Genomic DNA, 23,479 nt, shown 5'->3' on the forward strand with positions numbered 1-23,479 from the left:
CAGAATTCATCCCATCTTGTCCAACTTTGCATGCAGATAGAATTGCATTTTCTTAGTAAGAATGTGAAATATTTCCCTTTGAAGACTTTTAGTTCTCAGGTTATCGCCCACGAAATCTGGACTTGGATTACTTACACATGGAACACAATCCTCAGATCTCACCTGGAAATCTTGACCAAACTTTAGACGGAAATAGAATTTCATTTTCTTTACTGAAAAAACGAAATGCTTTCCTGTGAAGACCTTGATCCCTGAGTTAAGGGCCATCAAATTTAGAATTTGGTCTTAGAAGTATATGTCGTACCCAATTTACATATCTCATCTCATCTTAACCAAATTTTGCATGTCATGTGGTTCGGATTCCACGTTAATCAGTAGGTCCACGTCTCATATAGCCTCACTGCTGAACGGGACGTAAAACTCAAAATCACCTCACCTCAAATTTTGCATGAAGATAGAATTTATTTATTTATTTATTTATTTATTTTCTAGTAAGCATGTGAAATATTTCCCTTTCAAGATCTTTAGTTCTCAAGTTATTGGCCACAAAATCTGGAGTTTGAACTTAGAATACTTACACATTGAACATAATCGTCAGATCTCATCTGGAAATCTGGACCAAGCTTTACACGGAGATAGAAATACATTTGTATGAAAATGAAATGCTTTCTTGTGAGGGCCGTTGGATCCTGAGATAAGGACCATTAAAATTAGGATTTGGACTTCCTAAACGATTATATATTATAGATCTTAGGATTATATATTTAGGAAAATATATAATCTACAAACTCATTTGATTTTGTTCAAACTTGTCATGGAGATACAACTTCATTTTCTTAGTGAACACGTGAAATATTTTCCTATGATGATCTTTGGTTCCTGATAAATTAACAGAGGCGGGTCCAGAACGGACTGCTGGGAGACGAGCACTGGAAAATTCTGTTTTCTCTCTCACCAAGGTTTTACAGCACTGGTACCTGCATCACTTACGGACGGGGTGAACGACGATTCTCCCTGGATTCGCCTGTGTCAGTTAAGAGTTATCAAAGTTAGGACTTGGAACTTAAATGTCTGCTAAGCATCTGATAGTGTTAAGGTGAAATGTATCACAGTGGGTGAGACTATTCAAGAAGTTAAGTGTTCGAATGGGATAATTGGAAGGATGTGTTTCTTAAGTCATGGTGAAGAAAGTAGATCTTGCTCAAGTTCTTAAATTCCCTTTCATTCCAATCCCACTAGGACTGGTGCATATATTAGGGAATCGATGCATAAAACTAAAAGGTATCAGTTACTTCACCTTCTGGAGAAGAAAATTGAACTTGCAACTCCCAGCACAACAAAGGCCGCAATCATTGATAGCACACTTTTTCTTCACTCACTACAACCAATCACAACATCATGTCTGTGGATTTTCTCGGGCTACTTTCGTTTCCTCCCACTTTCTTATTCCGCCAGTTCTTCCATCATAATTCACTTGCATTAATCATCGTCTCCCTTAGCCTAAGGGACATAATCATAGAACGTTAAACTAAAAGATTTCATTTCATTTTTACTATCACATAATCTTTCAGTAACGTACCGTAAATCTTTCAACTGCTATACTCATTCGTCTTCGTGCCTTTAGTCAGAAAAATTTAAGATTTAAAAAAAAAAAATTTTACGCGCATCATCACTCTCCAAACAAGGACTATGAAAGACTTTACTGAAAGGAACAAACAGAAGATTTTTCAACAAACTATTACGCAATACGAGGAAGTGAACAGATATATCCTTGTAATTTTTAATGGAGCTTATTCCAGTTTTGACAGAAAACCGGAAAAAATGACAATAACCGTAAATTTTAGGAGACAGCTCTTTGTATTGGATTTGAAGATGTGTGGATTGTTTAGAGTACGGACACAGCCATATTGGAGGAACATTTATTTTGCCAGCATAAAGAGGCAGCCATACGGACGTTCCTTCACTTGTATAGCTTTAGTGAGCAATCTACTGGAAATGTTGTAGTGTGTTCATCGGATACCGATGTTAATGGTTATCTTTCAGAGGAAATTTGCGTACTCTCAGCAATAAAGCTATAAGGTGTGGATGGATGTTGGAACATAGACAAATAGAGGGTGTCTTGTAAATTCATCTTTTATTGCTGAAAATTTTGACTCTTTTTATTTGTAATTCTCTACCTAGATTTCACGCTTTTACTGGGAATGATTAAATAGTATCTTTGCACGGAAGGAAAAAGTGCGTCCTTTTGAACTACTACTATGGAGGACAGTAATACAGTAAAACCTCTCTAAAGCGGACAGCCGTGGGGAATCAAAAATTGTCCGCTATAGAGAGGTGTCCGCCTTAAAGAGGTTTCAATATTTTCTTACGTAAATTAGTAAACATGGTAATATGCAATTAGATAAAATATTTTTGCATGAATTATGTATTTACGAATATTACCAAAATGTCACGACGACGCCTGCATTATCCTCCGCTATCCAATACTCTATGTTGGAGGCACAACATGGTAATAAGATGTCATAGTTCTCTGCACTTTACACTTATCACTACTTCCTACGTTTTCAGTATGTCGCTTTAATTTGTGGTTTAATTGCAGTCCAGAAGTATCTTTTTTGAGACAATATGCGTACCCGCGGGCAAAAAATACCAAACTTGTCTTCTGCTGGTTAGAGATTCCAAAGGGACAGTAGCATAACATGTCATACACTCTAAAAACAGTACCCATGATTTTGCACAAGTACCCATGAAATAGAAGGTACTTCGCTGATGTACCTATGAGAATTCAATGTACCGAAGACTTTAGTGGGTACACACCGTATTTCAGCCTCTTACCCATGAATTAGTGGGTACATGAAAGATTTATGGGTACAGTAAATTCGTACCGAAGAAAGTACCCATGACAACAGTAGAAGGTAACCAACTGAACAGACGCCATATTGCTTTTGTCGGTAGTGTGGTGCGGTGGTGTGTATTCGTTATTTGAGTGAAGATTATAAAGATTACTACAACCAACGAAAGGGATTCTTATAAAAGTAAGTGGAATATCCTGTATTTGTAGTTGCATTTGGATGTTGTAAATTCAGAGTATTTTATAGTTAAACAGTGTTCCTATTAAATACAACCGATTACGAAATGCAGGCCTAAGTAAATGAAAATAGAATTTTTATTTTATTATTTTTTCATTTTACATCAAATTTACCAGTTTCGAATGTTCTAGAAACTCATGTGATTATTCCACCACATTTGTCGTATCGTTAATTCGTTTGGTATAAGTGTGATGAAAATAATAATATAAGGTGATATATAGATTTTTTTTTTTTTTGCTTTTTCGAGGTGTGATCATGTCCTAACAATATAAAATAAATACTTACGAAAATTAGAAACGTACGATATAATTGAAATATTATTTCACGCAGATTTACTTTTAGCGCACCACTTGAAATAATTGCTGAAAATTTAGAATACTTTTACATTTTCCTTCTTATTGAGTCCTCAATGATTTGCGCTGAGCGACATGAAAATATCTCACATGGCATAGTTAAAATTCAAGGGGGCCATCAGAAGCAATTAATGAAAAATTACAATTCTTTTACGATTTGCGTATAAATACCGGCGACTGGAAATATGCATAAGAACGACAGTGCAAAAACACAAAACAATTTGTGCTAGGTGGCTACTAAAAGTCACCTATTCTTTTATGTTCATAGAAAGAATAAGTGCATCTGGGTTTAGTCATGTGACCAATATTGCGTTTGATGTTTTCAAATTTATATATTGGGGATAAGTACGAGCGATGCTTTATGGGCATTTATCACGAAATTGGTATTCCCTCTGGTTTTCGACAAAAAGCCTAATAGCTACGAAAATTTAAAAATCATCAAATTTAGGGCCGCTTTAAAAGGATATAGTAGAGTAGGGTAGGTAGAGTAGAGTAAGGTAAGAATAAGTTGGGTAGGATGAGATCGGGAGTGTTGGTTTACTTTTGGTGCATCACATTTTTTGAAAGATTTACAGGTAAAATTCGATACTTTGCATCAAAAAAACATACCCAACATAGGATATAGTATACGTAAAGCCGCGTCAGTTCCCGAAGGAGCTGGACGCTCATACTTTTAGGGATTATTCATTGAGTATCTACAAACTTACCAAGGGGGTAACAAAGCGACTTTGATTTACTTATCGACTGATACAAAAATAAAAAAGAACGTACCTGTACTTTATATCTGCATGTGTAGTGCCCTTGTACTTTATCTATGACTATGTGTGTGTGAAGGGGGGGATTTAACGCATATCGCATGTCTTGTGCACACGGGTACTTCTTACTATTGCACTACGTAGAAAATTTATGGTATTTCATGTAGAAGTGGTAATAGAACACAGAAGAAACGCAGATCACGGCGTTCTCATTTATACTATTACCAAAACATATTTATAAATAATAAATTTCTGCAACCGATAGAATTAAACACAAAGTAATACACCTACATATTACGTTTATAGATGTAGGGTTACTAGTGTAAAATCATTACAAGTGCTTTACGACGAATAAAATAAGAGTGCATATGAAAGATGAGTGCATTAGAAACTATTATCCATCAGCGGTGCATTTGGCACAGCTTACAAAAGCTGTATTTTGTTTACAAGTGGAGCTCTACTAGTATGAAACCATGGCAAGTGTTATTGAAAGTCGCGTTATTGCCACAACTCACTCATTATCACTACCCTCGTATATGCGTATACCCACCTTCGCTGACGCGCCTACTAATCCATCTCGACTTGAGCGAAAGATGCCAAAAAGCCATAAATTCAAAGTCCGTTACATTGAACTCGTAATTTCATATTTAAATATGTTCGGCTTCCAAGGTGTTCATTGATTTGAAATGTATACATACTATTCTCTCTCCTGTAGTGATTAGACCTATGTACGCATTTAGATAATTAACATATTTTAGTACCACTTACACACAACAAATTTACAACGACTTTATTTTACGTTCGTAATTATTAATTCGAGTAGCTTGGAAAACACTTGGTCTAGCCAGTGCACTGTAGAATGTACATAAGTTTAAAGACATACTTTTTTTTTTTTTTTTTTTTTTTGAGTCACAACCGAACATTTCTACTTTAAAGACATGTTTACTTTCAGCGTGAAATGTAGTCGAAAAACTACACTCGAGAATGCTTCTTATGTTACCTGAAACGCCACTGTGTAACTTGCGGTTTTCAGAATATTCATATAATTGATATTTTATTCCCATTTCTCGAAAGTACAATTTATCAGTTACAGTTTGATAGACAACTTATCATAATGATTATTGTTTCAATTCAATATTGATTATTATTTCAGTTCAGTTCACCGCAAGTTTACAACAACGATTTTACTCGAGAATGATAAGTTAATTCATAGTTAAAGTTGTAGTTTTTATTACCTTCCTTTCAGTGAATAATGTCGTACATTTGATTTCAGTAATCACAACCTCATTGTGAACGGCAACCACCAAGAACATCGCTGGGCCTACAGAGACTTAGGAATAACTTTAGCCAGTAAATATCCAATTATGAAATGGGACGTTGAAGGGAAGAGACAGCAGAGGAGAATAAATGAGAACGCTCCAGTATTTGTACGTATATTTCAATTATTATTACCGTATTTTAGAAAATGCGCCAACTTAAAGAATGTTGGATTCGAAATAAAATTGCCTGAATTCTACCCAATAAACTTGATTCTCTTTGGAAATATTATGGATCAAATAGAGATTCAAAAGTCTTTGTAATTACGCCCCTCCCCCTTCCCATTGCTTTAGATTTTTAACAATACGACAGAAATGAAGAACAATACTGAAATTTTGAAAAGCGTCTCCAATCATACGTACGAATATCTATTGAATAAACTACTTCAGTTTTTGAAGTGACTTCATTTAGACAATGAATTGGAAAACCCTTACAGTATGATGTTAGGTTTTAAAATTTATCGCTTAAATTAAAATGTTTCCAAACCTCAAGTAGATCAGTCGATAGATATTCTTAAGCGTCTATCTCATTACAAAATTTAAATATTGTTAATTTACTTTTTTTTTTAATGAACAGAGAGGAGAAACCGAGTCTCCTAACTTGTAGAATTTTCAAGTTCGGAGCCGCTGCTCCATATTTATAGTGAAAGCAATTTCACGACTAGTGATGGCAAGTATCGGTTCATTATTTGGAACATCCAGTGACATACCTTAACTCTGAAAATAAGGATCATAGTAGTGTATTTCAAGAATCATGAATAATTCAGTGTGGTTATGAATTGAAAGGACAGTTCTACATGCCTGTGCCACATATCCTGATACACGGGGAAAATAAATTGTTTCTGTTTTTATTTGAATTATAAAGGTTAGATTAGTTCATGTTAGTGCATAAGTAATGAATCAGCAGTTTATTCTTTAATGTTATCATCAATTCGCGCACGTGGGGTAACAACATATAACCGTGACTAAGTTCAAGTTGAACAAACACACTTTGGAGAGGAATAATTTTAAACTTCGTAAGGGTTCACTAAATTCTAAGAGTTATATATTTTTTTTAAAATAAAAAGTAAAACATTTACGTTCGAATAGCTAGCCACCAAAAATTATTAATCACTCTATGGTAGTTGGTGATTGCGTTCGTTTGGCAGTCATGTAATCTTAACCATATTTCGCAGAACAGCACAACGAGCTATAAAGGATATGGCGCGTGATGCATAAATATTGGACTTTGATAAAGATGTAATCGTGGAATACCACTTAGTGAGTTGTCCAGTAGGGAATAGCCGCTAAGTTCAACAGGCCCCAAACCAATTCTGGCATTTGTCTTGCGTAGGTGGAAGGTGGAGGTAATTTTAGTCCAGAGTAAGTAGTGCCCATCAAGGTTGGTGGTCGTGACATAATATTTTAGTGTTTCACCCAGTACATTGTAGGACCACTGTTGTTCGGGGCAACGTAAACATCCTCGTACTGTACATTTTTAGGCAATGAAGTGCTTTCAATATTATGTCACTTTTAAAGAATGGATTCTTGTTAGTTTCAAAATAATGCCAGGGTATAAAAGGAACAGTATTCAAGACTTTCTTCGGCCTCCTGAGAAACCAACCTCAATCCCAAAGAACGCGTTTGGTAAGAGATCTGTGGGTGAGGTATCGGGGGATGCGAGCAGCTTCCAGTGCCCAACTGTCTAACCTGGACGAACTTGAGAACCTAGTTAAGAACCTTCCGGGAACTCTAGCTGCTGTTATAACAGCAAGAGGTATCAACTCAGTAATGACCTCAGAGAAAAAAATCAGGTAATAGACCAATTACTTGTTGGTAGATACTGTGATTTGTGTTGCTTCAGCTTTAAAGTGGAGTAGCATTTGATTTATAACTATGAATTAGCTTATCATTGATAAAACAAAAGTAAAAATTCTCTCCTCTACTTTTTTGTAGGGTATTTTCATAAGAAGATTAGCACAGCGAAGAAAGAGACAAAAATTGAGATCAAAAGATAAAGAAATCCGTGTCGCACCAAATGAATCTCTGGCAGGTGCATCTGATGTTAACTCACCTTCAACAAGTTCAACAGAAAATGTATCTGACTGCTTACTAGAGTTAGAGGTAATCATATTAAGTATTGTTTTACATTACCGAGTGGCTATAGCTCAATTGGTATAGCGTTGGCTTCGCATTGTAAAGGTCTTGGGTTCGCGATCAACAATCGCCTATCCTGACTGAAGTTTTTCCCTGGTTTCTCTCAGTCGTACGACGCAAATGCTGTGATGATGCCTTAAGATCAGTGCTGACTCTTTTAACCTGTTTAATATAGTTTGTGGTATTGTTTAACACTACGAAATTTTGACTGTTTCTTATCTTTTGCGAATATTATTATTATCATTATTTGCTATTATTCATATTATTTTTTTGCGAATTTTATTACTTTAAATTAAATTTAATAGGAATCGCAACATCAATGTTTCGGATATCGCTAAAATCGTCATCAGTAATTATAGTAAATTTGGGAAGAATTTTGAATAGCCTATTTATACAATATCCGTATATTTTAGTAAAATTTGGTTATATGGAAGTAGGGTACAGAAGTGCATTATTAATTTTTTATTGGGGACACAGTTTCTATGATATAGCACTCACTTCTCGTTCGTGGGGTGCCTGGTTCGAGCCCCGACCAAATAAATTTGTGGTAGACAACATCGTGCTCGTGGGTTTTCTAGGGATACTCTCTTGTTCCCCCCACTTTCTCATTCCATCATTCACTTGCTTTAATCTTCGTCTCCCTTAGCGTAACGGGTATAATTGTGGAACGTTACACTCAGATTTCATTGTTTTATCTTCCGGTGGAATAGAAGTACTTGGGACCGCGCAATTTGATTTAATAGTAATTTTTGTATCGTTGTATAATTTTGTAATGACTTAATATTTAAATCGTAGTAAAGATAGACAATATTTCAATAATTATGACAAATTGCTTTACCACTGACAGAAATATTAATATTGCGAGAGACGTTTCTCGTTCAGCAAAAGAAAACAGCATGAGGGAGGAGTACAAATAGAAGTTCTTATTTTTTAATAGACGTGTAGGAACTTAACACTATAACATGTTGAATTTTTGTACAAGATAACGTGTATTACAAACCAAGTACCACTAACTTTGAAGAGGAGAATGTATATTAGTATATTGCAATATATTGTGTTCAAGTAATTGATCATGAAAGCGACTAATATCTGTAGAAATATCTTCTAGTGTTTATAATTCGAAGTGAAATATCTTCCTTTGTGATGTGTATACTTTATCAGTCACCTATAGTATTATGTTTCATCATGCTCTGAGTTTGCTTCAAGATGTTATTAGATGTAAATAGATTAATGTCAATAATAAGAGTTAACTTGGAACATTTTCTTACTAGATGTTGCAGCTTCTGTAGTTATCTTACCTTTGAAACTTCTATTTTTATTTTTCTCTAAATTTTCCAGGCAACACCAATACAATCCTTAACTCCAACGAATATAACAAGATTGCAGTTTTTACTAAGAACGACATTCCTTTCAAGAAAAGATAAGGAAGTAAACGTAATGCCATGCTTTTTGCTCCACCATAAACTGGTAAGAATAATTTGCAAACGTGTTTACTTGAGCTACATTTTTCAATAAATGTACGAACTCATCTTTTGTTTGTAATTTTTTTAAAAAATTTTTCTGTATATCTAAATGTTTCTGGGGTAAAAGTGTTAAAATATGATTTATATTTCAAGATTGTCATTGTCACAATTTGCAACAATTTTCTACTCACTGCTGCATAAAGATCTCTTTGGGATTTTCTATTTTTTTTTTTCCCCTAGAGACTGAATTCTCTGATGTTCAGAGTTTGAGTATATAGGGAGAGTGACGACGCAAAGCGGGCAGTGCAGCCTCTCTTCCTAGTGCACCCAACCAAATTAAGCCGAACTTGCAGTAATAGTTTCAGGAGGTGGCCCGGGGGAAATTCCCATGGGTCTAAACCCGCTCGTACTCAATATTTTATCAATATTTTCGCGGTATTTCTTTTCACCCTTTCTGTCTTTGTATTTTAAAGTTTCCTGGACGAAATATTCTGAAATCACCATTGTATACTTGTAATCCACTTCAATATTATTTAGGTCTATATTAAAATACGTATTATGAAGCTAATAGTATTCGTAGTTTTGGTAACAACGATAAAAGATGTTTCCTTGAAGATGCTATAATAAGAAGCTAAAGTCTCGTCGTCTCCTTAGCGTTACCATCTTTATTCTACTTGCAAATCTATATGTTAACATTAACTTTGACTAGTTGATTGGTTATTGAAGTTTAGCGTCTATTTTCAGCAGCGATCTTATATGAGACGTAAACCTACAATTTAATGTGGAATCCGAACCACCAAAATCATTCATTTTTCCAGGATTCCCACCGGGAATCGAACCCGGAATCCCGTACACCAAAAGTGCTTATGCTAGCCGCTATACCAGCTAGGAGTTAAAACATTAACTTTGATGCTACGTGGTAACCAATGTTAATAAGCATTCAAAGGTTTACACACACACACACAAAAAAAAAAAAAAAAAAAAAATCTGCCAATAAAAAGTAGAATTTAAAAGGGAACAAGTATACAGGAGTAACTAATAGTATTAATACTAAATATATTAATTTAAAACAGATATAATCCATATTTTATGAAGCAAATGTTTCAAAATGTCTTAAATGAAATTAAATATCTTCCAATGTAAAATAAATGGTTTTATTGTTGAAGTGTTTACTTCCGATGGTTTGTGCGAAATGAAATTAAATATCTTCCAATGTAAAATAAATGGTTTTATTGTTAGAGTATTTACTTCCGATAGTTTGTGCGTTCAATTATGGGAATTCCCTGACCACTTGTTTCACGACGGTTCTTTTCCGATAATGCTACTTTATTTACTGTAGGGGCTACGGTGGCTCAGTGGTAGAACGTTCACCTCTGGTGCATGGAGTCTTTGGTTCGATCCCTGCTCACGCCAAGTCGGGCTTTGTGTGGACAAACACTGTGTGCGTGAGTTTTCTCGGGGTTTCCTGTTTCCTCCCACTTTCTTCATTCCACAATTTCATTCATTATTCACCATCACCGTCTCCTTTTGCCTAGTCGGCATAACCGTGGGACGTAAAAGTTAAAAAAGACTGACTGTACGTCGAAGCTTTATATTAGAAGTAAAACATTCAATTTTATATTAAACATAATCCACACATTAATTTGTTCTACGGGGGGGGGGGGGGAAAGTAGGTATAAAGCCCCGTACTGATCAACTCATTGCTTTTTATATAATTTCTTATTGTTATCCATCAGATAGACTTAGTTTCTTTATCTTTAGCTCGGAACAGCCGAAGCAAATAAACCTATAAACTAGAATGTTACATTTGATCAATGCAGGGGTGTTTAAATACTTTAGGACCACCTTGTAGGCCCTATAATTATCTCAAGTTTTTTTTTTCATTCAGTGAAATTGATATCTTTATTAAGGTCTTACAAAAGACTTAATTAGTATATATTGAATGTTGTAGTATACCTTAACGTTAAAGCGTCTAATTCGAAAGAAAAGTCCAAAATTTCGTACAGTCACTTTCAATGTGATCAGGTTAGTTGCTTACAAGTAATATACTTACAAAAAGCTCAAAAACTCCGGCGGGTTTTTTTCAAGTAGGGTCAGCTCACTTCGGTAAACCCTGCCAAAAATACAGTTTTAACAAGAATAAGCGTATCCAATATCTAAAGTAAAATTACCAGTGTTGTAGCATACTAAGATGTCAAAGATGTCATCACGTAAAAAAAAAAAATCAAAGTATATTATTTTTCCAAAGAATATATCTATACGGTGTGCTAATCTACTAATCTTTTGTTTCAGTTAGCAACCGAAGCCGAATTAATATTTGGCAAATGTTTGGACGCAATGAAAAAGAAATTACTAACTGTAGTGAATAAGCTAGATGCTTTAAATATTGAAAAGAACTTGGTGGCCTTGGAACGATATCTCCATCCAAAGGGATTCAACAGATGTATCAATTTGGTACGTTGAGTTTTTAGTGATATGAGCTTTCCTTTTGTCTTTTTTTTTTTAAAGGAAAAACAGTTTGAAGATTGTTCGATATTACCCCCCACTCTCCAGAAAGACTTATGGAACTAAAAATGTCGTCCCTTTCAATTTGGCAGGTATATTTGAAGGTCTTAAGTACATGTAACTTTATTTTCATTCTCACCCGCCCCGCTAAGGAAAGATAATGATTCATGCAGCATAGGACACAATATCTATATTTCATATTTTCGCTACTACCTATTTATTAAGAGTAGTATCAGTTGTAGCAATAGCAGTACTTGTTTCTGAAAAGAAATGCCACATATTTTGCGTTATTAAAACAAAAGATACTTTTAAGCCTTTATTAGAAAAGGAGGGAAAGAAACTTCCAAAGTCATTCGATTTCGATCTATTTTTCCCCTAGACTACTGCATCTGAAATTTTCAGAAGCTATGATAGTGCATAAAGATGAAATTTCTTTCATATACTTTTATCACCGTTCGCCACTAAGGCGTAAAGAAAAATTGAAGAGGTTAAAGTATGTCCTCAAATGATGGACTCCAATCCGAATTCATGCCTCGGAGTTTTTTGCCGGATCATCGTGATTTGATACCATGTATAAAGTAAAATGAAAGAAAAATAATTTTATTGATAATTGTATTGAGTTCTTGGGGTTCCTGGTTCGATACCGGCTTGCGCCAAGTGAACTTTGTGGTGGACAAACACCTTGTGCGTGGGTTTTCTCGGAGTTCTCCCGTTTCCTCCCACTTTCTTCATTCCACCATTTCATTCATTTCTCACCACCACCGCCGGCACAACCAAGCAAGCAGTGTTTGTGAACGGCAATTGCTGTTTAGATATTCTGTGCTTATCTCATCAAACCATATGATTGCTTTACAATGAAATCCTCACATTGCAAGACCTATCTATGCGGAACTTCTCAATCAGAAGGATTGCTGATATAGATGTATTGGGTACTATTTCAGTTGTGATTTTATAAACCGACCTCGCGTGCCGCCACTATCTGTCGAGGTATGACGACATTTGCGACGATGCCACCATAACTTCGAGCGTTTGTGGCCCTGAAACCACACATGTTCATTAATTTCTTAAAAAGGAAGTTTTCTCTTATTTCCACCTCATATGTTCCATGTTTTACACATTATTCTATCACGTTGTATGTTTCCTTTGAAGTAGTTTTACTTTAGAATGTTGTTTGGAACATGTGCGCTATGCCATATTAGCAGATCCCAGAAAAAAATATTAGTTTTAAATTATCTTGTAAACTCGATTTTAAAATTAATATTGTTAAACTTTCTAAGGAGTGCTTCTATTTCTTTGTCGTATTTAATTAACTTGTCTACATAACAATAGTATATAAACAACTTTCCAATTTAGATGTGGTTATACTTGATAAAACAACTATATTTTACACAGCAGTTTTATTTGGTGGTTTTATTCTTTTATGTAAAAATGTACTTTATTCCTTATGTTTTCTAAACATATCTGAATTCATTCCTTTTCCATATATATCATAGGAAACGTTTCAAGAAAGCTTGAAACCTCCAGGACCAGCCATTTTCTATGCCCCCGAGTCCAAAATCCTGTGAACAGGAAGTGGTGAAACAGTGCAGCTTGATAACACCTGTGATATTGAAGAGGCCTGCTTGCTGCTCATATGTGTTTATTATGTCAAGAATTTGTCTTATCCAAGCTCATGTGGTCAGTTTCTTGTAGTATTACAAACCATTATTTTAACTCATGATAAATTTCCAAAGACGTATCAAACTCAGCGAACTGCGGACACTATAAAAAAAACTGAAATTGTAATTGGTTGTAAGAGGACTAGCAATTAAACAGTAGCAATATACTTGGCTCTCATTTTAAAATAATGTTTTTTTTATTATGTACTAAGACGATATATTTTTTATTATGCACTAAGACTATATAATGTATATCAGGAAAAGTGTAAACAATAATCTGTTAACACATCAAGTTTGCACTATCAGAACGTCCCCTCCACCCTTCCAACAAACTTGTCCAGTCCGACCTTGTTTTTGAAATCTTTCCCGTAGCTTGTGGATTTGTTTTATTCAGTTTGGGGTGCTTCAATCTAGGTGAGTCTTCACGCGCAAACTGAAGTATTTTTTCTTCATTTCTAATGCGCACCTTGAAGAAGAATATATGGCATGTTTCCCAAATAAAATAAAATAATAGCTGAGCAAAACAAGTACGTTTTATTAAAAACTAAACACTTTGCTTTTAATAAAAGGTAGTGCTTTGCTCAGCTATTATGTTGTTTTAATTGGGTTGATAAAAGCAAAGCTTCGATATGGAAAATATCACGGATAGCATTTTTATGTATTTTAATTAAGATTTTGATCAGTAAACTTGTAACTTAAACAACCTTCCAGAAGGACAGAGCGTCGAAAAGGTCTTTTATTTTCCCACAGTTTGGAGAACTTTGTATATTTATGGCAGAATGCAAAGCGTAAGTAAGGGAGAAAACGTTTCAGTTCTGTATGGCATCCAGTCTTAGCATAAGAAAGAAAAAAAAAGTTACGATTGTTCGTTCAGAAAAGGCGATATGCTTTCCAAAAGTAATGTTTGATGGGTAAGATCACATGGATGTTCATTCTTTGCTGGATACTTCTTATAGGAAACCCGGAAGAACAGCGTTTTATAATTAGAAGGTGAGTCCTTCCAGTAGGACCAGTATAGTTCTATCATTAATATAAAATGTATGCAAACATTTCAAATAATAAAAAAAAAATATTTGTGTTTAAAATAATTAGCAACATAGGGATGACCTATTTGAAAGAAGATGGATTCTTTTTTCGCCGTTATCCTTTTGGACACTATCGCACGAAAGTATAGATTGCAATCCCTGTGTTGAATAACGGTCAAATAATTATTTGTGTTTAAAATAATTAGCAATATAGGCTTGACCTATTTGAAATAAGTGTGGATTTTTTTTTTTTTTTTTTGCCAATTATCTTTTTGGACACTATTGCACAAAAGTTTGGATTGCAATCCCTGTGTTGAATTATGGTGTATTGTTCAAAACATGATTACATGCGTACAACCGAGCCGAAATGAGTGGAACACTTAACAATAGGTAAGACTATTATTGTCACTAGGTACAAAGTACAAGCTTCATATTCCATGTATGATACAAGGTAAGTCCAAGTTAGAGCCACCACCCTGAATGGTGTATATTCTGAAGTGAAAGAGGTATAATTATAAGATGTTTAGGTGGATGCGCGACATTTCTAGCAGTAAAATGTATTATATAGGCCATTTGGGAGACAGCTATGTAGGATTTATCTAAAAATAATTTTAATTAAAAAAAGCCCAACTCATTTTGTGCTAGCATTTCATGAGAAATTCATTAAAGAAGTGTTTCATTATTACTGTTTTTGTAACCAACTGCATGCTGTTCCTAATTTCAGTCTCATTTAAAAACTCGTTGCTGAAAAGCAGCAGGGTACATATACTGAAAAACTGACTTCGCCTATGAATTTAGATTCAAATCTAGTCCTAAGATGATGCACATGGCCCTTGTTTCCATTTAAGAGTTTTTAAAACTTAGATTAAACTAATATTTCTTCTTGTAAAATGGCCAACAGACTCACGTTATATCACCAGAAAGTTTTCCCGCATCCACTTAAGTTTTATGCAGAGCGCGGTCACATATTTACCATATTTACTTTTAATGTTGACTGGGAAATACTTAGATTATAAGCTATAGTAGCAAGTACTGTTAAGTGCTGTAATTTAGATATGTACCGGTATTAACTGAGTCAACTTGTATTTATCAATATAATAGGTACAGTCAGAAACAATATTAAGTGGATTGGAGGTATAAGAAGTGATAGCTCCATTCGATACTTAATATTATTTCTGACTATATATGTACCCATGAAATTAGGTTTTGTACCCATGAAATTAGGAGCTTTTGTACCCAAGAAATTATTTGTACCTAAGAAATCACAGGTACATTGTACCTGCTAACTCTTGGGTACAATGTACCTGCTAAATTAGTGGGTACAAAACGGCCGTTTTGTACCTCTGAAATAGTGGGTACTGTATTTAGAGTGTACTAAACAGTGGGCAACTGTCAATCACTTTTGTATCTAAAATAGCTTGGGTGGGAGTGGGATGCAAGCAAAGAACATGAGAGTGTTGTTAAACAGAGATGCTTCATCTGGGTTGCAGAGCAGACAGTTGAGAAAGCTAAATGTCACATTGCTTCATTGGTGACACATACGAATTACTAAAAATGAAATTTTACTATGCTTTTAAACTTATTTCTAGAGAAAGTGTCCGTAATACGGAGGTAAATAATACCTATAAAAGACCGAAAAGACTATCCGTGTTGGAAGTTTAAAACCAAAAATATGTTTTCTTCTTTCTTATGGTTTTACACTGAGAAAAATCCGTTCTCCGGACAACGGTATATTGTACAAATTTACGGAATCCTCTTGCTTACTACAGAAATCACTACAAAGCATAGTACGTTATTCGTATGCTACATAGGCACTGCCCTTAGATGTTACGTCATGCCGTTGCAGGGTGTCTGATATCTAACAGTCTTCCTTATATTACATACATATATGTATGTTACCTTCGTCAGCTATATGTTATATACGTCCATTTGTATTTGAGATCCTGACCGCCTATATTGTTTCATACGGAAAGTACGTACAGATGGAACACTTATACAGAAAGTATTAGGCCTATAAAACATGCGTTTTCAGTTATACGCTTTGCTGTACGTTAAGTCCAAAAACTACAGGATTTACAAATGTAACATACGATTTTACGTACGCCACATACAACTTTTTTTCTCAGTGTAGTTTTGTGCCTTCAAATAACATTTTAGTTCATGCCAAACATTAGTGCTTGTGTGTATTAATATAATTATGTGTAAATTATCTTTTAGTGAAATCAATTCCTTCAGTTCCAAGACCTCTTTCACATCATACACGGTATTTAATACCATTCTCATTGTCATAAATTCTCAAAATCTCGTTTCTGAGATTAGGCAAAAAATGGAAGCGGGATCTTATTCATAGGGAGATAAATTGGTTATGTTAATATATGATACTGTACGGCTTATTGATTTCCGTTTGATAAAAATCGAACGGAAGAAACAGAACGGTGCGAAAAGTTGTAACGTGATTTTCCATTCCTTATTTTTGATATACCACGAACACACCTTTGTTAAGGAAGGCAGTTGCTGTTCTAGTAATTATGCATTAACAAGTTATGATATCTATAGTAAGCACTTTCGATACTATAGACTGGTATATGAATTTCAATAACTGATATATGACGCAATCAGTGTGTAAGAGTATCAAGTCCACTTTTTGGTCATGATGAAAATATTTCATCTTTAAACCAGGGACGGATTCAGGGGGGAGGTGATAACCCCCCACCAAAAGAGGAAACTTTCATATATATAAATAGCAATATCACAACCCACTGATCCCCCAGAAGTCCGTCCTGGATCCACGCCTGTTAAACTCTCTGTTCGATGCTACTGTTAACTGAAAAGATTAACTTCCAGATAGTGTAAAACAAAGTTATTTTTCTTATTTACGTTTGTATGCTTACTGTTGGATAGGTAAACATTTTTATACTTATGACGTGAGAAGTTACGTGCGAGCTCCCGGTCTATATGGATAAGAATAACATTGACTAGACTTACAGAAAGTAGAATTATCTAATGGGAAATTTCATTTCTGTGGCGCTGAACCTTCAATTTTTTTTAACCCATTGAGTTATAATAATTAAAATGTTTCCCAAGTGGAAATTTCGAAATTGCCTATATACTCTCTAAAAAAAATAAATAAAAATAAAACGGCATGTACGGTTATTGTAACATTAACATACCAGTACTGCAATGCTGTCCAAAAAAATAAAAAAAAAAGTACAACAGAACATGCCCTGAGATTGATTCTGCTCTCGATAAGATAGCAACACTGCTTTTGATGGCATTGCGCATGTGATTCCCCGCACTACTAATCGAGTGCAGGAACGGGAAGACTGTTTCATTCAGAAGCCAGGGTGTGGGTTTATACGAGGAGACGTGAAGCGAGGAAGATTTGCAGGTTTTTGGAGCGAATCCGCTGTGAAGATTTCCCTTCCTCCATTTCCCCTCCGTTTTTTTCTGCTTACAGCTGCGCTCTAAACCCACCATCCTCCAACCTCCACGCGCGCCACCTTTCTGTCTTCAATTTTTCTCCCCGTGCTTTCATCATAGTTGTTTTTTTATTTTTATTTTATTTTCCTTGTGTAATGATAAAAACAAAGAAACAGGGAAATAACAGCAATAAACAATGAAATATAAAAGGTACTTTTTCTTTCCTGTTTTTTTTTCTTTAATTTTTTTCCCCGTTTTCCAGCCAGAATGTGGAATATTTGTGGTAACGTGTAATGCGGGTAGTCAATCAGCAGGATGCGCAAAAACGTAGAGGGTGGTGCTTTCTGCCTCTGTCACTCAGTCTTCCACCATCACCAGCACAGCCAGGGTAGGTTATTGACCGATTGACCTTATGACCTAAAAACGTGTTACAAAATAGGAGGAGAATACGAGAAGAAGAGGGGATAGCACAGATAAATGGATGGATGCAACAATCTTTCCCAAGCCTAGACCTATAATATTGTGTCATTTGTAATTGAAAAAGTGTGTGACTAATGGCGACGAAAATAAATGATTCTCTCGCGCTATTAATCCATAACGTGATAATCTATGAAACACTTTATCTATGGTAATGGTTACGATAATATTGTTCACAACTCTGGTTTAAAGCATTGTTAATCAACTAAGGGAGCACGACCCAATTTTCAATAGTAAGAGACATTATGAGAAAACTGTAACTCGAAAAATGATAACCATATTTCTGTGATAATATCTGTACTATTTTGTAGTCTTCTTTTTTTGTGGACTGAAAGGTCGAGTGCGGTAGATTTTAAAGCAAGGGGCGCAAACATCCCCTAGCGGCACACCTTACGGACCATTCGTCGGCTAATTGCAAAAATAAAGTTAGAAAAAAATACGTTGACTCAACGTGGTTTACAATGCATGTTGGTCAGCCAACAATTTGCCGTCATTTTTCTTGTTGACAATTAGGTTACCCACGAAATGAGACGAGACGGAACTCTTCCAAGACGAGGATCAATTTCAGAGTCAAGACAGCCTTACGTCTTCTCTCGTAGGCAACTCTATTGGCAAGCGTTCGGCAAAGCAGGCAAGTAGGCCAACGTTGGTAGTCAGCTAGCATACCATTTATCCGCTGTTAGGGCTACTGTCTTGTTAATGATTCCAGTATAAATTGGCATCGTAGACTCTGCAAGCCTCTTTATCTATTAATGATTCCATCCAATATAAATTGGCCTTGTAGGTTCTGCAGGTATATGCAAGTCTAATTCTTTCTTAATGATCCCACTATAACTCGGAGCTCTTCCATGTTGTAGGCTCTGCAAGTGCAGTCAAGTTTATTATACAAGTTTGTCTCTTTCTCTATTAACGGTTCCAGTATAAGTTGGTCTCGTAGGCTCTGGAAGTTCATATATAATACTATTTCTTTTAACAAATTCATGTTATATGACAAGTACTTATTTGTTATAAATTATACTTTTGTATAAGACATATCCAGCGCTGTAGCCAGCAAAATTTAATAGGGAGCATGGATTATTCAGGAGAATCGAGATTTTGCATACTAAAAGCAAACCCACAACTTCAGAAATGAATGCAGTAATAACTCACAGTACACACATATATTATTGTTATTATGTTTTTAGTTTGCTGTCTATTGAAATATGGGTCTTAATGGTGTGTGAGGTTAGGATCATAGGTAATGATAAATGTATCAATAAACAATTCATATGAGAACAAATATATATTTCATATTCCATTAGAAATATTTCTAATTTGTTGTATGAAAAACGTTTAATAAACACCCAAACAAATAAACTTCATTTTGGGGAGCCAAGTCTCTATTTTCCACCCCGTGGCTACATTAAAACGCAGCAGTGTATTAACAATACGCTTAAGCGAAGTATATTCAGTGAAGAAGACACCATATTATTTACCAAGTTAAGAGCACTTCGGTGCAAGTGGGATTTTTTTTTTTTTTTTTTTTTAATAAATCTCAGCTCGCATTTGTATCGCTCAACACGATATCCCTTAAAGGACTTCAAACAATGTTGCAAACTCTTTAGAGTAACATCAAGGCAATCTGTAATTCCATATTTACCTTGCTCCGTATATTTGCCTTATTAACGGAGATCAACCAACTTGCTCCCAATGTAATAAACCTCATGAGCTAGATCGAGATTCGAATGCTAACAATTTCGCTATGAGAAGAAAGCTTATGTTTCGCCGTCGTTTCAGTTGGTAAATATAGAACCCTAACGTAATCTAATGTAACCAAAACTTTCCTAGTTAAACTGTAAAAGTAGTAGAAGATAATCAAAGCTATCCCATTCTGATCTAAAAGTTGATTTTAACTCCAAAGTTTATCAAAGGTACTGTAACCATTAAAAAAAAAAAAATCTAACCAAGCATCTTTAAATTATACCTTAGTTAACCAACGGTAATGAAAGCTATCTGAAGCTAAACTTAACAAACCAAAACATAAAGAAACATTCTCTCCCCCCCTATTCTTAATCTATAAAATCCAAATAACAAAAGTTATTTATTATGGCCAAGATTTCAGCCTGCTATACACTATAAGTTAAAATTATGCTTAATTAAAAGCTCTAATTGTTTACCTTTAAATTTATGTTAAAATCATCCTTAATTAGAAGCTCTATTTGTTTACATTTAATATGTTAAAATTATGCTTAATTAAAAGATCTACTTGTTTACATTTAACTTTATGTTAAAATCATGCTTAATTTAAAGCTCTAATTGTTTACCTTTAAATTTATGTTAAAATCATGCTTAATTAAAAGATATAATTGTTTACTTATCAATTTATGTTAAAATCATACTTAATTAAAAGTTCAAGTTCTTTACATTTAACTTTATGTTAAAATCATGCTTAATAAAAAGCAAGAATTGTTTACATTGAATATATTAAAATCATGCTTAATTAAAAGCTTTAGTTGTTTACATTTAACTTTATGTTAAAATTATGCTTAATTTAAAGCTCTAATTGCTTACCTTTATGTTATAATCAAGCTTAATTAAAAATTGAGTTGAGTAGATTTTGAGATTAACGTCCCTTTCAGCAGCGAGGTTATATGAGATGGGACCTACTGATTAACGTAGAATCCGAACCACATGAGCTTCCACCAGGAATCGAACCCGGATCTCCACACCAAAGGCGCGTGCGCTCACCGCTTAGCCACGAATAAGCTCACTTAATTAAAAGCTATATAGGAAGAAGGAATGGAGAATACGTTCCAACACAGAAACAGAAGAAATTCTGGAAAAGAAAGACATAGTCCGATACATAAAAGCACAAAGACTTAAGATGGCTGGGTCACGTGGAATGCACGAAAGAAGATCGCCTTCCGAAAAGAATCATGAATGAGAAAATCTTTTCTAGCAGAAGAAAAGGACGACACAAACAAAGATGGGTAGATAATGTGAAAAAAGACCTTCGGATATTGAAAGTGGCTAACTGGAAACAGATAGCCGGGGACAGGAAAAGATGGAGGCAACTGGTGGAAGAAACCAAGGCCCATATCGGGCTGTTAGAGGTCTGCACGGGCTCGGGCTGTGAATTTTTAAATATACAACCATATTTCTAGGGGGCTTTTCGGACCTAACTTTGTAAATATATTCTACTGTACAACGATATACCTAATATATTGCACAGTTCTTTCTGGAGAACTTTTAAAGCACAACTGCAAAATTAAATATCTCATTGCTGTAAATAAAAATACAATTTTGCGTTAATTATTAAGTTTCTGTAATTCGGGCTTGTTTCGGGCTCATTTGATTATTATACGAGCACGGGCCTAAATGCCAAAACATATTTCGGACTCGGGTCGGGCCTCACATTGTAAATTCATTTTTGAGTTACACCCAAACTCCGTATCATATTTTTTATGCAGTCATTCAAGAACTACATTATACCCAACAATCCCGTAGGTAAATAATAGTGCATGTAATGACAACTACTAGTGTGACTATTTATTATTAGAAATTAACGTGTCGTACTGACAATGAGACTTTTCTGTCGTTTAGTAAAAGATAATTTTTGTTGTGCCCCTTATCGTTCTATAATCAACTTTACAAATCCCTTAAGCAAGGTTGTATAGTATTCCAGGATACTATGGTACATATACTAACATTTCTCTTTTAAAATTAGGATGTGAATTTGATTAAGAGTTTACTGCCTGTTTACTTAATAATAATAATAATAATAATAATAATAATAATAATAATAATAATAATAATAATAATAATAATAATAATAATAATAATAAGTATTTTGGCTGCTGGCAGATCCTGGAACTAATGAGTGTCTTTTTCTCACGTTCGGACCTGACAATGTTTCATTGACGTTTCTCAATCTTCAGCTTCCTCTTTTTTCAAATTGCAATATCTTCTTCTATTTTTTTTTCAAATCATCGATTAGTTAAGTTCTTCTTCTTCCTATTCCTCTCTTTCCTTCCATCTTTCCTTCTATGGTGGTATAAAAACAGACAATTTCTTCGTATATATCCAATTGGTCTTCCTACGAAGAATGATGGCCAGAAGTGTCCCCTTCTCTCCTATCCGTTTTAAAACATCTTTGTTTGTTACTCTCTCTGTCCATTTTATCTTCTCCATCTTTCTTCAGCACCATATTTCGAAGAATTCTAAATATTTCTTCTCTAACTGCCGTAATGTCCAAGTCTCTGAACCATAGTTCAATGCTTCATATTTAGCACTTGACCAATATTAAGCCTGCTAGTTAGGAATGATCTTCCCTTGTTGAATGCCTCTTTGGCTATGACAATTCTTGACCTTATCTCTTTGACGCAGTAAGCGTCTCTCTTGAAAATACTTCCAAAATATTTGATATGATTTACTTCTTCAAACTGTCTTTGTTCTACTCTGTCCTGCTCTCTGCATAATCATTTTTCACGTGAATGATTGTCATACTCGTTATTTTACTCCTAACTGGAATTAGGATATTTTTGTACTATTTACATAAACGTGTTATTACCAATAGTACCCTAAAAGCGACTTTATCTCTTCTAATATGTACACCCATGTCCAAAATTATTGTCACATGTCTATAAATATGTTGTTGTAGGAATATAATTTGATAAACGAATTCGTCCGGTATTTCTTACAATGCTAGTATGCGTATAATCGGCGAAGACGTGTATGTGGCAAATTTCATGTCAAAAGACCAGTAAATAAGAACAATACAACGAAAATAAAACTTTCTTGTTCATTTAGCAACATTTTGTTTTACTCATTCTAATTTTCGTATTTATGATTATTTTCCTACGAAATTTACCACAAATATACATTTCCCGATTTTAGTATCAGTATCAAAAGTACCCTGCAAAATCACTATCAAATTATATTCTTACAAGAAAACAGCTATAAATATGCGACAATCATTTTGAACATAAGTGTACAAACTGATCATACCCATTGCCTTAGTGGTTCTCATAGTTATCATAGTTTTTGTTTTTGTAAACATATCATCGACTAATTTCACGTCCTACAAAGCAACGTTCTAACCTTGCTATCTCTAGGCCAATCCAACTGGAAATGTTTCACTTCAATACCTCTACTGAATTTCAAACTGTAATACCTCCTTATGCTGCACACGTCACCGTCAGTGGCTTGGTATATAAATATTAATTATACACGCAAAAGCTCCTGCAGCCTCTGCTTTGAGGGAGATGACGTAACAATACTGATCCTGCCTTGGGCAGAGGAAT

General features: G+C 34.7%; 2 protein-coding genes across 2 annotated transcripts in view; one reads left to right on the forward strand and one right to left on the reverse strand.

Annotated features, from left to right (window-relative positions):
• Positions 1-23,479, reverse strand: part of brp (ELKS/RAB6-interacting/CAST family member bruchpilot) — a gene marked incomplete in the record, with an annotated part of 771,444 nt that overhangs the window by 509,195 nt on the left and 238,770 nt on the right.
• Positions 2,715-13,786, forward strand: LOC145673071 (uncharacterized). The gene is made up of 6 exons (XM_081742420.1): positions 2,715-3,035; positions 5,471-5,624; positions 7,449-7,616; positions 8,988-9,116; positions 11,405-11,566; positions 13,111-13,786. Exons 2-6 carry the CDS (start codon positions 5,562-5,564, stop codon positions 13,180-13,182), a joined length of 594 nt encoding a protein of 197 aa, XP_081598546.1. The 5' UTR covers positions 2,715-3,035; positions 5,471-5,561; the 3' UTR covers positions 13,183-13,786.

The sequence above is a fragment of the Thermobia domestica genome, chromosome 16 (genome assembly GCF_964235325.1).
Source record: "Thermobia domestica chromosome 16, izTheDome1.hap1.1, whole genome shotgun sequence".
In the NCBI taxonomy this organism is placed as follows: Eukaryota; Metazoa; Arthropoda; class Insecta; order Zygentoma; family Lepismatidae; genus Thermobia; species Thermobia domestica.